Source organism: Halichoeres trimaculatus, unplaced genomic scaffold, assembly GCF_033239565.1.
Source record: "Halichoeres trimaculatus isolate MK-OKI-2021-1 unplaced genomic scaffold, fHalTri1.1 fHalTri1_scaffold_10, whole genome shotgun sequence".
NCBI lineage: Eukaryota > Metazoa > Chordata > Actinopteri > Labriformes > Labridae > Halichoeres > Halichoeres trimaculatus.
The window spans coordinates 14,405,623-14,423,495 of NW_027437187.1; the positions used below are offsets into that span (position 1 = coordinate 14,405,623).

Sequence of the window (17,873 nt, forward strand, 5' to 3'; positions counted from 1 at the left end):
TTGTCATTTCTTTGACATGTAATGCATCAACTTTGACCCCGCTCTGATTTGTAGCCTCTGGCAGCGGGAGGGAGCGAGAAACCGGGGGAGAGGGAGAGAGAAATGTTGGGTGTGTATCGGGGTGGTTGATCTTGTAGTGATTACAGCGGCGTAGAGACAGACAGAGTGAGGGAGGGCACCTTGTGTTCATCAGAGTTTTATCGTTGTCTAAGTTTAGATCTTGGCTCACAGACGGCTTCTCAAGTAACAAGGCTGCAGGCTCACTTCAGCGACTCCACACTGAGACAGAAACAGAGCTCCACGCAGAGCTTTAAAGGGAGATGAGAAAAGGCACAAGAAAGAAGCAAGTCACAAAATCATAAGACGAGAGGCAGGAGATACTGACGTCTAATGAGAGATTTCAAACAGGAGACAGATGTAGAGAGAGGAGGAGCACAAAGCGGACTACTCTCTCTGGAAACAGTGCTTCGCTGCATCAGTTTGTCTCTGCTCTTTTACCTGCTGGGACTGGACAATGACAGAGGAGGCAGAGGTGGGAGTAGAGCCCTCTCCACCCTCAGAGCCTGAGCAACAGGCTCCTCATTTCCTACAAGATGTCATCTTCCATGGCAAGTTTAAGGTGAGTTTCTCCACGTGTGACATCAGTGAGACAAAGCCAGAGACTAAAATCTGACCAGGCAGAGATACATTCACTGAAGACTATACAAAGCTTCTTGTAAAAGCATTGCAAGAGGATTACTGAGATTTACTAATATTGTAAAAGTGATTCTCAATATCCTGTTAAACTGACTTTTCTTAAATATCAGTTTTTTTATTCCCACTAAAGTGCATTTATCTTAACTGTTGTAGCCTCTTAACCCTCACTGAACCCATTTTGCTGCAAATCATTCAAACTATTAAAGATGTTTTGAATTTTTGTGGGGATGCCAAAGTTTCTAAAGATACCAGTTATGTCACGGTGATTCCTGGAAAAGTATTTTCAGAAAGACAAACAAGACATTAGATGTTGTTGTTTTTTTCTGTTTTATGGTCCTGCTCCCTGGGCGCAAAGTTACGAAAAAGAAAAAGAAATATTCTGCTTTAAAAAGAAACTCGAGACTACCATTAGTTTAAAGAGGGCAGAAGCTTGAGGTTTCAAATGAATTAAAAAAACAATAACCAGCAAGAAGTGTATCATTACGAAAATACTAACGTACACCTGCTTTTGGGGGCAGCTGAAACCCTCGTAACTTTGCTGTGGATCTGGTTGATCAGTGCCTTCAAGGCACTTTGGTTCATTATGATGTATTTCCTTGAGCATCTTTAAACTCTTTACATTTCTTGAGTCTGTACAATATAAACAGAAAGACTAGTGATTCAAAAATTCATAAGAAATAATAATATCATAAATATTGATAGAAATTCTTGACTGTGCAATCAATAAAACTATGTCACATAATTCTGATGTTTATTGTAATTTCTGATTTAGAGAGCAGAGTTGGATTTTTAATAGTTAAATTGAACAAAAAATACATTTTTAGTAGTATTTGTGATAACTGTGATGCCTTTTTTTGTTAAAACTATGAATGTATTGCAAAACTACATTTGTGTTCAACCTTAAGGTCATATAGATAAAGTCAAGCTCAGCAAAATCCTCCTTTTGAATTTAAAAAATTTAGACAAAATAATAATTTAAAAAAATAGCATCAGACAGTTTTATAGGTAGGCAGGAGATCAACATGACCCAGGCTTTTCTTGTCAGCTGAGGTCACAATGAAACAACAAAGTTATGAATTGTTTTCACTTATTTAAGAGTATTTTTTTAACTAACAGGGCACTATGGGCTCCATAAATATGTCTGTTATTCAATGTAACTGTGTCAGATGGTAAATATGTTTTAGAAATATATCTAAATATTATTTTATTATTTTTTGTAATATTTTTTCCCCTCACAGGCCCTTGGTATCATTGTGTCTTTATGTTCTCCGTACGACACTCCTGATTATAACAAGCAGTACAAAGATGAAAACACATGTATTGGTATCCTTTGAGCATTTTTGATGATCTCTGAGGCATAATGTACTTTACTGTTGCTATCTTGACCTATAACTAAACCTAAAATGAAGTTAATTCCCCTCATTAATAGGAGAGCTTCCTCAGTATTTCATACATGACTCATCTCTGGTGGTCTGCAAAGCTGAGGGCTCATAAAACAAGAGCAGGATCAGGACAGGAAGGAAAGGCAGGACCTGGTGCCTCTTTTATGAGACATCCATACTCTTAGATTAAATCTTAATTTGAAAGCAGCGGTGAAGTATTTGATGATTCATAAATATATTCCTATAACCAAGCTACAAGTGGAACACAACCTCTGCACGACCCAAATACCACTTGTAAATCAAATCCAACTATCAGGGTTTAAATTGGGATTTGTAATGTGGGAGGGGTTTGTGGTTACAGGGTTGCACATGTGTGTGGGTGTAAGACACCTTCCTGGTCAGTGAGTGTGTTGGCAGGCAGAGAGTTAGCTTTTCAATGTGAATGCTGGCTCCACAGCTATGTCAAAAACGATAAATATAATATGAAAAAACCAACATTCATTCAGGAATTAAATATAGAGACACCTATCCTTTCTGATTGGATTGATATCTGATACAAATCAGCAGTCAGATTAATTCTAAATGCAAAGTCAAATGTTTGCTAGCAGTGGCTATACATTGCTACACACATTAAAGTGACAGTTATGGCAAAAAAAAAAAAAACAAGGTTACATAAAACCTGGTTGTATGAGGGGTAACTCAGAGGCAATGAGCAACCTGTCCTGTCTGATACTCTGTTTAACTTTTTTGAAAACACAGAGACATTTTAACACGTTAGCTGAGGCTACTTTGAAAACTTAGCCTAAGCTTGTCAGCTAGCTTAATGTCATAGTTAGCTACCCCAAATTGGAGGGAATCTGCAACGAGCCACTGGAGGTATTTCTTACACAAGCTAAGAGTTAGCAACATCTTCAACACCAATTTTACTTTTATGTTACAAATCTATGAATGTACAGGGATTTTTCTTTGTTTCTTCTTTATTTTTTCCTGGAATTATCACAAGTATGTATTAATTTGATAAACGTGGAATCAAGTAATGACATGTGGTTGAAGGAGAAGAGGCCTCTAAGTGTCGTCCTAATTTAACCCCTTTGGTACCTGGCCTTGGTATCTGGTATGAGCAGTGGAATCTCCCCCGGTAGCAGGTGTATCTGAGTGTCTCCATGATCAGTGTCTTCTTCTTGTGATCTTAGTTCTGTGCCTGACAGCTGACAGATGTTATTAGGCTGTTGAAATAAACACCGCTATTTCCACTTGTAACGTGACACGCACGTGCAGTGGTTTCTGCAGTAAACATGGCACTTGCAAACTAATGTCAACCTCCGTGTCCTTGGTATCTGCTCAACCAGGAGCATTTGGGGTTAATTTTAATTTAGGTTTTCCTTTAGACATAAAGTGAACAGACACCCCCTTTTCTGGCTGCTCAGAGTCCTATCAGCCACCCCCACCAGCCACTGGTAGTCTTGAACTGAAAAGACTTTTTAAATCAAACAACACTCCAAGGAGTTTAGTTTCTTTAAATACATGCTTAAAACTTAATGAGGGAGACAAGTGTATTTTGATGACTAATAATCTAACATGAGTGTCTCTTACATATTAAACTTTAGGGGATTTGGTTGCTTCCATAGCAGACTAATATAATTCACATTAAACTGAAAGTTTCTATTTGCTCTCCAGATGCTCTCACCTGCTTGAGATGTTCAGTGAGCACAGTGACAATCCATTTTTCCAACATAGAATGCTGAAGAAACAAGTCTTCAAAAATAATAAATAAATAAATAAATACCTTTCAGCCACAGTATCAACAGACCGAGGTCAAATGTGCTGGACTTCTGCAGATTGATGTGATATGATGTAAATGATCAGGCTGCCCTGGCATCACAGCCGAGGAATAAAGAGATTTAACAGTTTTGACATTTTCTTAAAGGTAGAGTCTGCAGGAATTTCCGTTACTTTTTAGTAAACATAAATTCAAACTGGGCTCCTCCTCCTTGGCTCAGTGCCAGCAGCAGCCCACACACACAGGCTCCAACCATGACAATATGAACACACTCACTAGCCCAGAAACCACCTGCAGCATCGCGTTTCTATGTGGGAAAGACTCAAGAGCTATGCATCAGACTTGGCATGTTAGCACAAGCTAATCACAGGAATTAAACACAAACCTGCTCAGTAGAAAGCCAACTTGCATAGCTTTTCATCCCGTGCTGCTAAAGCCCAGCCAAGCTTCACCCTCCTTTAAGAAAATACTTTATCTGTTTGGTGTTTTGTTTCCCTTTGGTTGTGTTGTTCTTTCTCTGTGCTACGTCCATTATCGTAGCTGTTGTGATTAGCTTCCACTCATTATCATCAACACGCAAAGTCACTTGCCCACTTGGTGCTCTGTGATTGGCTGAGGTAACCACACTTACTCTTGTAAGTTCCAAAAAAATGTTTTAACACGACCAATGAAATCAACATACAGGCAGAGGAGAGGGTTGAGGCAGACTTGGACACTGACACACACGAAAAGAGGCTTGTCAGAGATGATTTAGCAGGATTATTCCTGTGAAAGTTGACATTAGGAAAATCCTGCAGATCCTACCTTTAACAGTCTGTGACAAAAAAAAAGAAAAGAAAAATTTAAATGGATTTTCATTGATGGGACAATATTAGCCCCTTAAAATAGCTCATTTTACTTTGTATGTTTGAGATTGTTACACCCCTGTTAAAAATGTAATTAGTGTTCATAGTGTAGCAAAGTCACCTGCAATCAAGCTGACATTGAAAATGGTATAAGAGTTAAGACAGAGGTGAATCAGCCCCCGTGAGGCAGGAAGATGGAAGAAATTACACACTGGGTCAGAAGTAAAAGGCTGGTGTTTACTCTGTGTACTTTGATCTGAAGACACCTCCTGACTCATCTCCAGCCAGGCCTCATGAACAGACATTGCGGGGAGAAATACTGTAAGAAGCTGAGGTCACTGCAGCAGAGCTCATCATTCACAGAATATTTTTATCTCATACAGAGACACACAAAAGCATCATCTCCTCTACTCTGGCACTGAACTGCCCCTGAGAAAATTCATCTATCATGTGTCATCCAAATCACAGCAATGTGAAGGAAGTCCAGCTGTAACAGTACGCCCAGTGGGATTGCACAACACCACGCACATGCAGATAGCACTTTCATTAAAGGTGCAGCCTGCAGGTTCACTGCAGCCTCATTCATCACTGCTCAGTTGTAATAGTTAAACATTAGCAAGACAGAACTAAGAGCACAGAAAGTTTTGGTCCATTCACACCTCATATGTCCATCTCAATGGTTCAGTGGCAATGCTGAGACTAAATATGTTGCCTTTACAGCATTTACACTCTGCACTGATAAACTGGAATTACATCAGTAAAGAACAAGAAGACAAACATGAGAATGTTCCTGATAATCCAGTACTCTTACTTTTTTATTTTAAGGTAAAATGTTTCCTTAAAAAAAAAAAAAAGATCAACAGAAGTAGGACATTTAGACTATGTTGTCAGTGATTTGCAAGGACAGCTAAAAGATTGCTTCTTCATTCATGTAAGCATCCACAGCCTGTAATCCAGTGAAGGACTAGTAACCAGGGCTTCTTTTCTGCTGCCCTCATGTGGTGGAGACTCATTTATTGTGAGTTTTACTGCACTGTGGAGCAACCCTCTGACAGTGACAGCACCATAGTTTCTGTGTGCAGAAACTGAAAAAATGTGTTTTTCTTATACAAATGCTTTGGTCACAGGATCATGGTTGTTACAACATGGACTGTGAGGAGAAGTGTTTGTGGATAGTTTTTGATATAATGAATAAAAAAAACAGAAACTTAACAGTTGAAACAAAATTAGGAGCTGATTGTTTTACACTTTTTTTCAGGTTAGACCTTCTGGGTATTTGAAACATCACATGTAGAGACTAAGTGGTTGAAATGAAAAGTAAATGGTAATGGCAAATTAAACATTTGGATGAATGACCTCAAATGTAAAGTTTTCAAGATTAGATTATATTTCAGACACCTGCAAACATGTGCCTAGTCATCTGGGTCTGAATTGTGGCAACAAAGAAATGTGGAAAACCATTTTCTGTTTGGATGGTTTAATATGAGAATTAACCTTTATTTGTATTCATATTTTTTACGGTAATTAATGAAGTATTCAATTCTATTTTTTATTTTTTCGGATGGAACTTGTGTTTTCAACCCTGACTCTGGAAATAAGTGATTTATGAAACCCTTAATATTTCTTTAAAATCTGTTAAGTGTAAAAGTCAGTTTTGTTTAATCCTCATTTTCCAGTTTTATGCAATAAGACATCTGTCCACCCACAAGAGGCTGAGGTAGATCCCTCCCATTCTACACCCTCATACAACAGTAACTCAAAACAGCTGCCAAATATACTCTCAAGTACAGGACAGCAGGAAACTGTGTGCAAACTAAAATGTGAGTGTGAAGTCCTACAACCACTGAACCTACATGTCTTAAACATCATCAAGCGATCAGTCTGTGAATCTGTGATGACTTCAGTGTGACCACACATTGACACCTACGGAAGTCTTTGTCAACACTGTCACAAGTGAGTGATTGAGTCACAAAAGTTTAAAAGTTCAAAACATAAAAGTGGAAGAACTGGTTTTACTGTGTGCAGGAATGAACCAATAGGTCAACCAAGTTTTGGCCCTTGAGGGTTTTGGGGATGTGTCTGTTATTTTCAGGACTTTTGTTATACCCCTATGCATAAACAGAAATATTTAAAAGATTGAGTTTGTATTTACTTATGTGTGTTTAAATTATAAAGTTTGACCCCAAAAATGACTGTATTCAGCCACTGACAAGTTAATCCAGATTGATAAACTACAGTATGATGTTCCTTAAACTGATCCAACATTGCTGTATAACACATCACTCAGTCTCTTCCTTCTCCCTTTCTGTTCCCGTGTGCACACCTCCAGTTGCTGAAGTCTCTGACTCCAGAGCAGAACACCCACAGCCAGCATGGCCTCTTCTTCCAGGACGGGCAGCGGCGTGTTGACTACGTCCTCATCTATCATGTGAAGAAACCAGGTGGGGGCCGCTCCATCCGGCCGTCAACACACCTTTTGACTGAAAATGCCGTCGCACGCAGTCTACGACGAGGCCCCAGAAGTCGAGAGGAACGTCTCAAACGTCATCAGGCTCAAAAGCCGAATGACTCTGCTGCAGCAGACGTGGAACTGGGCCTTCATGGAGAAACCCTGAACAGTCAGGAGGACCACAAGACTTTCAAAAGGGAGGAGTTTGAGGGGAAACTGAGGGACATGGGGCTGGAGCTGGAGAAAGATGAGGATGTAAGTTAATGTTTTACATTGCCTTCACATAGATCTGTTTTTGACAATGTCCATGCTCTGCTTTACTCAGTACACAGAAAGAAACGTGTTTCTTTATTCATTTTAAGTGTTTATCATTACTTCTGATTTGGGCTGGGTCCAGTTCCTGTTGTCTTTGGTTAGGGGCCTGTACATCCTGCAGGTTGCCAGTCAGTCACAGTGCTGACACACAGAGAAACAAATACATAATACCAACACTCACTGACAGGCTCTTTGGAGTCACCAGATGACCTCATAAGTATATCTTTAGACTGTGTGGGGAGGACTTGGAGGATACACACAAATTCCCTTTTGTCAGTGCTTTCATTCATTACGTTGAGCATAATTTATTTTGGACTCCCTACAAGAGAGGTATCCAATGATGCCACTAACTTATAAATACAATGGTTTCAGTGGTGGTACTGCATTTCAGCCTGTGTCAAGATATTTTATTTGAGCATTTCCTAGGGCATGAAAAAAGGTTTTATTTTATTTTCATGCATTCATTCATTTTCTATATGGCTTATTGTGTTCAGGGTTGTGGGTGGCTGGAGCCTATGCCAGGGTCTTAGGGCAGGAGTGGACTGGACAGGTCACCAGTCAATTGCAGGGCTGACACATGGGGACAGATAACTTTCACACAGACATTTACACCAGCGGGTAATTTAGAACCTCAAATTAAACTGATGAGCATGTTTTTGGACTGTGGGAGGAAGCCAGGGTACCTGATGAGAGCCCACGCATGCACAGGAGAAATCTCCTCATAGAAAGGCTAGCCTGAGCCGGGATTCTCACTGATGACCTTCTGGTTGCAAGGCAGTAGCACTAACTGTCCTGCCACCATGCAGCCCTTTACTTTATTTTATTTTATCTTATCTTATTCTATTCTATTTGATTTTTGTAACATTTGATTTGTCTTAACCTCACAGCAAGAAGGTCACCGGTTCGATTCCCAACCTCGGCCGGTGGGTCTTTCTGTGTGGAGTTTGCATGTTCTCCCCGTGCATGCGTGGGTTCTCTCCGGGTACTCCGCCTTCCTCCCACAGTCCAAAAACATGCTTACCAGGTTAATTGGTCACACCAAATTGTCCCTAGGTGTGAGTGTGTGCATGCATGGTTGTCTGTCTATGTGTCAGCCCTGCGATTGACTGGCGACCAGTCCAGGGTGTACCCTGCCTCTCGCCCAATGATTGCTGGGATAGGCTCCAGCCACCCGCGACCCTAAAACAGGATAAGCGGTATAGAAAATGGATGGATGGATGGATTTGTCTTAAGTAAGTTACAGGTATGCATGTGAGGGTTAGAGCATATCAGCTAGAAAAAATACAAAGTTAAAACATGTGAATAATATGTTGAAATGTTGAGCAAAGTAATTAATAGAATTACCAAAAACAGAATTTTATTCATTTTTACATTAAGTCCTTACTGTTTTATGCTGAATGCTCAGTGTAGTCTACCGATGTGTACACATCTATTTCTTTATGAAAAAATGAAATACATGAAAAGATTTTTTCTGTCATGCTCTAAGAAGAATAATTTCAAAGAATCTTATTCATTTATTTATTTAACAATCAACCATCCATTGACGTGCCAGCACCATAGAAAATAGCTAAATCATTAAATGGATGCATAAATAAGTACTGATAGAGGATAATTAATTAAGATGAATGAATGAAAGAATGAATGAGCTAATAAATAGTAATGATAAAAAAAACAGTTGATTATAATACAGAAGGTAAAATGCACAAGTAATAAATAAGTACACTCAGAAAAAATGTTGACACAGGCTTCTATATTACATGCATCACTGTTAAAAAGAAAAAGACCAAATTAATTTCAAATTAATTTCCAGATATACACATGGATCTTCGTCTTCACCTGACAGCCAGGGGCTCTACTTTTTTATAGGGAATGTGTTTTGTAAAAAAACTGAACTGAGGTTGCTTTGGATAGCAGCATCAATGTGCATGGGTAGGTCAGCAGGTCCTCCAAAACGATCAAACAACATGTTCCCATCTGACAGTTTGTTTGATTTTAAGTTTAATCTTAAGCTATTTATTTCACCTGAAAGGTACAAAAAGGCTTCAATAGCTGCAAAAGCACTGATTATAGACAACGCACTTCTTTAGAGCACCTCCACTTTAAAAACTGTCATCATTACAGGAAGGATGGCTGCACAGGTAGAGCCGTTTGGTTTTATTCAAAAGAACTACTTATATTGCTCTCTTTGAAGTCATCAGACCTACAAGACAGAAGTTTCTTACTTGAATTTACAGGGTTGTTACTAAGTGGGGATTCATTTGTAACATTGTCAGAAACGTACAGTTTTTGACTGTTAGTGTGTAATGCTGTGTCTAAAACTTCTCCATTCCTCTATTAATTCATGTCTGACAAGCTGAAGGCCTGCTGGGATATCTCAGACCCCAGAACTCATCTGCACCTGGTTACTGCTATATGTAACCAATCCTGTGTCTTAATAGTTTTACACAGCTTCCTGTCTGACCTGCTAAGCTGACAGAGTGCATTTCACTTGAGCTTGGGTCATTCAGGTACTGATGACACACCCTTGTATATACAACCACCCACCTAAGTGTTTCCCATCTGTTAGAGGATACAAGAGTATTTCAATCCAAACAGATTGCCTGACTAACAGGTTCAAGTGTCAGGACAGCTGCCCAGATATGAGCCAGTAAATCCATCAAGACTGAGTGTTCAACTATAAAAGAAACCATAAAGTTTAAAGTGCTGAATTCAGAAGTTCAGTTCTGCAGATTTGAGGATTCTGTGGCTGCACTTAGAGGAAGTCAGGAGGTCTGAAGAGGACTTTAAAGAGTTTACACAGACTTCTAGGTGTCCCATTGGAGCACAAACAATGAGTGCGTTAAAGATGATTCTGACTATAACTTTTATTCAACATGGCTGATTTGGGAACCAGGTGAATATACAGCTTTGTGTCAGAGTTATTTCCCTTAAAGTGCACCGGGGGGCATGAGGGCTTATCCTGATCTGATCAGCTGCTCACGACTGCTCAGTTGAATTTCTGGCATGTTACAAATTTTGGTCGGCTGACAGCAGACTTGAACGCTGTGAAGGCAACACCTCAAGCCAATTCTGCAACTTGAGCTTCAAGTCAGGGCTTTTTTTTTCCTGCATCTGGGCCCACACAGATTAGAAGGTAGCATCCAAAAGCACCAAGACCAGATGTAATGCAGACAAAATACACAAAGATTAAAAAAACAACAACAATCAGCCATAACGTTACAACCATATATCCATTACAACAACTTAGAAGTTTTACAAACTGTCCATGTTTTCACTTTCAATGGAAGTGTAGTAAAGATAGTTGTGCTTATGGTTGTGTTTGAAGTCTCTGACATCAAAGACACTTCACCATTCCTGAAACTGACTTAACTCTCACTAATCTCAACCATTCAATCGTTGACCTTAGATCTCTGATAAGACTTGCTGAAGTAAGGGAAATATATCCCTTACAAGACTCTTGCTTGGATCAAATTCACTGTCTTTTGATGTCTGTGAGCTTAGCGAAGAATGTCCAGCTGTTAACAACCATCATGCGGACATGTTTGATGTGAAAATGTGAGACTAAAGTTGTTTTTAATGAGTCAAAAGAATTCAGACATTGCTTCAGCATTGTCTATTTTTAACTACCTGAGGCCTGGAGACATCTACTTGTGAATGTCTTAGACAATTTAAGTAGCGGCCAGTTTCTTGTAAAAGTATTTGCGGGGTTTGCAACTTAGACATATCTGTGTATCATCCGCGTAAAGCTGTAAAATGATATTCTGGCTATGTATAAGATGTCCTAATGCCAGCATATAAATAGAAAATTAGGCTCTATGGCAGCGTTTGAAGGGTCTGACCTGAGGCTGCCGCACCACATAGGAGATTTCTGTTTTCCTTTCGCTGGGGCAAGAGGCAAACACAAACACACGTGTGTCAGCGACTTATTTGTGAGGTGATTTAATGATCACTGATGGTGGCTCACACTAAGCTAGGCCATGTGTGATGTTGTAGAGAGGCTGGAGTCAACTTTCAGTGATGACAAATCACATAATCTTCTCTCAGACCTGGCACTGAACCAGCAGACTCGTTTCTTGGATCAGAGGAGATGATAATTTGGAAAAGACAATGTAAACAGAAGAGCAAACTGTTTCTCAGACAGAATTTGGCCAGGACATTTTTTAAATGCTTAGCCGAATAGTTTTGTTTCTTCCATGAAACAAAATCTTCTCCACCAGTGCTGAACAACTTATCCTGCCGTAGCTTTTGACTCTTGTTTTGAGCTGCTGACAACCAGGTGCTTGATTTTCACCTAACTATCAGCACTCGAGAGAAACGGCCCCATAGACAGGGCCATTCAGGCTGGTGATCTGTAAAACCAAGCTGCAGCAATATTTGCAGTGGGCATTGGTACAACACTCAGACAAGATCTGTCCTCACCCTGTCACCACTTAGGAACAGTAGACTTTCTTCTACCAATTTGCAGTCAAGATTTTCAGGAGGATATGAGCGATTTGCTGTTGAAGCAACGTCTTCCACAGTGAAAAAAAAGCAATACTAAAAAAAAATTAGATTCTGCAACCAGAGATGATCCCATATCTCCACAGTCTGAAACTGAACTTTATCCTCTAACCGGACAACACTGGTACCCACAGAGCAGGGTTTCACAGGGACTACCTCCAGGATTTGGGAGTGGAGAGAATGGAATAGTCCAGGGGTGGCCAACCAGTCTGAGACCAAAAGCCACAAAAATTATCTATCTATCTATCTATATAGATAGATAGATAGATAGATAGATAGATAGATAGATAGATAGATAGATAGATAGATAGATAGATAGATAGATAGATAGATAGATAGATAGATAGATAGATCACATGGGCGATTAGAGAAGAAGAGAAACTGAAACTTAAGTACAGAAGAGAAACTGAAACTTAAGTATCAACCTCATCACCTAAGTATTGCTCAATACTAATCCAAACGTTGGCAAGGTAGGAGCTGCATACCAAAAGGCAAAGAGCCACATGCGGCTCACGAGCCGCAGGTTGGCCTATACTGGAATTGTCCAACAGCAGTCCTGAAAAAAGTCAACAGCAGTATGATCTGTTCAGAGTTGGCTGAGAAGCTTTTTCTATAGGTGCAACCCAAATATTCAGCTCTGCTGCTCATCCCACAAATTCACATTCACTACAAATGTGGCACCGTTTATTGGAAAATTAACAGGCTTTCCAATGGTATACAATTTATTTACGAGAAGTATTGTTAAAACAAAGAAATAATCTACCAAAAAAAAAACGGCCTGACTTTTTTGTTAAATTGTGCCTGTGATGCTTTCCCATTGGCACCAAACCACATTATAGATTAATGCTACAAAATCTATTGTTTTATTTATTTATTTTTATCTTTTTTTTTCTTCTCAGACCAAAATTCCAGGAGTTGCTTTTGTGAAGATCCACGCTCCATGGAACGTTCTCTGTCGAGAGGCAGAGTTAATGAAGCTAAAAATGCCCACCAAGAAGGTAAAACTAAATGTCTGCTCTTTTAGTCTTTGAAATGTCATGTCTCTTTGGTGTCAGGATACATTTCATTCACACTGAAAGCCCAAGTCCAAATAATTTTGAACAAAAATCAGAAATTTCTGGTTTCTCACTCATTTAAGCCTATACTAACAAGTTACTGTTTGTTTATTATAAAAACTACAGAAAAAAATTATGAAATAAGAAAGCCAGGGCAGGGGGTGAGGGTATATATTTTGACAATAGACAATTAAAACGAAAGCAAGAGAAAAATTGAAAAACTAAAAATCATGTATTTTAAAGGTGTTTTTAAAATCAATCTTGAGTTATTTTTTGTGGTTGTGTTCTGTGGGAATTTTTCAGGTGTATGAGGTGAAGCAGTCGGGCAGTGTTATGGAGAAGATCAGTTCTCTGGTCAGTAAAGCTCTGGAGCCTCTCCATCCTCAGGTTGAGGAACATCAGCCAAAAAACTTCAAACATCTGTCACACACCTTCTCCAGAGAAAAACAGCACCTGTGAGTAAACCTAAGATACTCGTAACCTCACAAGACCATACTGGCCTCAAAGCACTTTGAATGAAAAGTTTTCCTTCGATAAGAGGCATACAAAATTTTACACAAGGACTTTTGCAGAATACTTTAGACTTCACCTTTCAAAATGCGTTGCTTCAGGCTGCGGTCGACTATAAAACACAGGAAGAGTTAAAATTACATGTGTTTGTGTTTTAAAGGTTTGACCTCTCAGACAAAGATTACTTCTTTGACAGCAGAACAAGGAGTTCAATGGTAAGTCCGTGAATTTTCTTTCTGTGTTAACCAACATAAAGATAATAAATCAAACACACACTTTTCTCACTGATATGTAAATGTCAGCCATGACATTATGGAAACCTGCTTTAGACTGTGTGGCCTCTCATCACTTATGATCCAATAAACCAGCCCAACACACAGATACCCAATCAGATTGAGATTTGGGGAATTTGGAGGCCAAGTCAGCACCATGAGCTTGATGACACGCTCTTCAGACCACTTTTTCACATTAATCTATGGTCTGGTTGTGATGCTCTTGTGGCCACTGTAAGGTGTTTTTTCGTCAGTCGGCAGGGGTCAGCATGTGAGCACTCTGACCTGTCAGCCTCATATGTAACAAACTGGGATGCACTGCATTCTGACACCTTATCGTTTTCAGCGTCTAATAGCTCTGGATTAGACCTCAGAGGCCAGCTATCACTCTCCACGAGCTTCATCAAGCCACAGCCACCCATGATCCTGTCATTGACAGACATGTACTCCTCCTTTTGACCACTTAGAAAAATAAAACAAAGACAACAAAAAAATCCAAAAAGGCTCCAGTTTTGAGATTGCTTCTAGGCCGTCACAATTTGGCCCTGTCAGGGTCACTTATAGGATTGAGAGTTACTTTATATATGTAGTCTGATACAGTTATTAATTACCTGTAAATGAAGTTATCAGTAATGTACAGTAATATCAAAGTAATGTTACTTGATTATCTTCAATTACTTTTGGATTACTCTGATAAAAAATATGCTAATAAAGACCAAAGAAACTAAATATCAATAAAATGAGTAACTTTTGTGTAAGACACCTAAACAATTTAACCTAGTACAAGAAATTGAGGAAACCCAGTTTCTGCAGTAACTTATAGTCCTACCATGAAAGTGCCCAAGCCTTGACTACATAGTAGTTTATTAAGAAAATAAAACTAAAACTGCTTCTTTTACGTGGCAGACACAATATGCTTTTTTTAAATTCACAGGATAGATTTAAAGCATCAATAATACTTTTTCAGCTAAATTTAAATAAACTAAACTGAAACTAGTAATTCCTTAATTTAAAGAATAAATAAATGAATAAAATTAAATTGAATTAAATAGAAAAAAGATGTGACAAACAAAATGAAAGATAATAAAACCACAAAATAAATTTAGGTAGTGGGTTCATGAATTTTAAATTTAAGTTTGGTCCAACAGAACAGTGGAAAACAAAAACAAAGTCTGCTCCTCATACAGTAAACACAAAATCATCAACCATGTATTCTGTTACTCCCCAAGCCTGATCACTTACATAACATTGCTCTGTTAAACAAAATTTCAACCCACCCAGTGACAGGTATTAAAGAGAGATGATCAAAGTAGGAAAAAATCAATGTGTTTTTGGTTTAAATTCCAGAGGTGTTCTCATGACAAAAAGGTTGAAAAATGTTGAAGTAGCTACAGCTACATTTAGCACTTATCTTGTCTTCAACAACCCAAACACCACCTTTAACACTTAGACTGAGATTATACTGGATGTATATTTGCATATCAAACAAGCTCTCACATATAGTGCTGTCAAGTTATTTGGAGAACTGATTTGATGCAGTTTGAGCAGAAACGATAGTCAGTTGCTTTGTCTTTGTTGCTGTTGCAGGTGGCTCCAATACTTTTTTCAACAATCTTGAATGTTTTGCTGTGTAACATGATGAGTTAGACTCTGGGCTGACTTTTTTAATTCCTCTCAGGTTTATGAAATACTAAAAAGAACAAAGTGTAAGGCCAAGTACAGCATGGGTAAGTCTGGATCTTTGCTTCTCTCATTTCAGCATTTTGCTTAGACTGTTTATGTGGGAGTGTGAGGATGGAAACTACATGTATGTGAATATGAACTGCCTGTGTGGAGTTACATTGACTTTTACAAAGACATTTAAATTATGACAGATGTCATTCATGCTTTCCATGCTGTTCTCAGACTAGTTCAGTATGAAGTTGAAAAAATTATATGTGTATGCCTATAGCCTTAAAGGAAAATATTATATTAGCTGACTTTGTCCAAATGTACAAACCCCAGTGACAGTAGCACACCATCTAGGCTTCATCCTCTCTTCTAGGGTCACTGATGGTTTTATTGCCTGTCTCTTCACCATCAAATCCTAGACAGCTTTCCTGAACATGCCACACCAGCTGAGTGATTCAGCATGAAAACAGTGAAACCACAGTAACAGTTGCTTTGTTTGCTCTCTCTACAGGAATCACAAGTCTGCTGGGCAGTGGTGTCTATACAGCGGCTTACCCTCTCCATGATGTGAGTCACACCTAACCCAGAGCTCAAAGATTATTTCTGTTTTATCCATTGTATTATTGATTAAAGGCTGTTATTTCAGTCATCCTGGTTAATCATAACCCCATGATGTGGTTTTAAAAAGGCAAGCATAACAAAAATTGCTGCAGGTTCATCTCTTTAAAAAACTCCCTGTCAGACAACGAAATCCTGGTCAACATATCTTTATGGTGAGTGCAAAATAACAACCTTTGGTGTTGCTTTTTCCAGGGGGATATAAATGAAGAGAGTGCAGAGCTCAATGACAGAAAGGTAAGAACGTTGTCTATGAATCTGTCCAAGTCATGGGGAAAGCGTGCACAGCTGGTGCATTTATTTAGTGTTTGTGCAGCTTATAGTCTTGCATATATATATATATATATATATATATATATATATATATATATATATATATATATATATATATATATATATATATATACAGTAAATATATCCGCAACAACTCAAAGATTCGAGTAGTAACAGTAAGGCTTTTAAAATGCTCCTACAGTCCAACATCTTTTTGCTTGTAGTAACGTGCCTAACAGACGCTCATACTGATCCCAGCTAAAGTGATTCAGTTGGTCTCATTCACTATCAGACAAATGGAGATAGAAAGTCCACCCAAGTGAAATTGAATTGTTTATAAATTTCCATGAGATGATGAAACTAAACATTGTTGATTGTCTTCCTCAGCTTTTATATGAAGAGTGGGCAAACTACAGTGTCTTCTACAAGTACCAGCCTATTGGACTTGTACGGTAAGTAAATATATTTCTTCATAAAAATGATCTTTAACCTTGTATTTATGTCAGTACAATTTCAGAATTCATCTGCCTCTGCTTCTCTGACAGAGGTGGCCTGTGTTTCTGGACTTCTGCTGAAGCCTGTAAAAGTTTAGAGAACTAATACTCTGTGCCAAAACTTGCAAAACCTGTTGCTCTTTACAAACAGTTCAAGTATACCTTTTATTTTTTAATTACTTGAACGATGGAACGTTTTTTTATGGACATATCAGGTGAATTATGAGTAGGGATGGGTACCTTTCACATTCAAAATGATACGGTATTGGTACCCGGTACCTGGCAATCGGTACCGGTACTCAACGGTTTTGGGTACTTTTTTGTCTTTAAGTGGTAAAAACTATCCATTTCTTTAATAATACATTTTTTTATTCTAACACATTTATTCTTCAATAACCTTGAAATGCTGTGTTTATGTCCAGTATGGAAAATTGCCTACTCTTTCACTCCCTCACAGTCACAAGGATGCGTTTAGGCACCTAAACATGGTACCTTTTGATTTTACGTGAATCGGTACCCGGTACTTTTGACAGAATTTGGTCGGTACCAATAAAAGTACCTAATTCAATGTCCATCCCTAATTATGAGTGCCCACCCTCCAAACCCATCCAACTCATTGAGTTTGCTTATTAAGTTACAGTCTACCAAAAGGCCCCTGGTGGCCTAATGCCCCCAGTGCCTTTGGAACTAGTTAGGTATAGAGCATGGCTGTCCAATTTAGGGCCCGCTGCCCATGTTTGAATTATTATTATCTATATATTTTTTTATCATCATTATTTTTCTTCCACTGCCAGCAGCTTGAATTTCTCATTCATTATCTACTTATCGTTGCACTTCCTTTCCTGACCACAAATTAACACTGTGTTGCATTGGGAGTAGGGTGGTACTAGTCCCATCAGTTCAAATCTGGAAGTCCATGACCAGAGAGTGAAAGGATGCTGAGTCATGGCTGAGATGGAGTGTACAAGACAGTGGCACAGTTACAAAAGAAAGTTTAAAAGTAGTTGGGAACA

General features: G+C 38.8%; 1 protein-coding gene across 1 annotated transcript in view; it reads left to right on the forward strand.

Moving 5' to 3' along the window:
• The first annotated feature begins 238 nt into the window (after positions 1–238).
• The window catches only part of ano1b (anoctamin 1, calcium activated chloride channel b), a 31,122-nt gene continuing 13,487 nt past the window's right edge, over positions 239–17,873 (forward strand). The window contains exons 1-9 of the mRNA XM_074677413.1: positions 239–619; positions 7,033–7,407; positions 12,867–12,965; positions 13,326–13,477; positions 13,693–13,747; positions 15,483–15,531; positions 15,987–16,042; positions 16,289–16,330; positions 16,754–16,818. Of these exons, the coding sequence (XP_074533514.1) occupies positions 515–619; positions 7,033–7,407; positions 12,867–12,965; positions 13,326–13,477; positions 13,693–13,747; positions 15,483–15,531; positions 15,987–16,042; positions 16,289–16,330; positions 16,754–16,818 (998 nt within the window). The 5' untranslated portion in view covers positions 239–514. The remainder of the gene's footprint in view (positions 620–7,032; positions 7,408–12,866; positions 12,966–13,325; positions 13,478–13,692; positions 13,748–15,482; positions 15,532–15,986; positions 16,043–16,288; positions 16,331–16,753; positions 16,819–17,873) is intronic.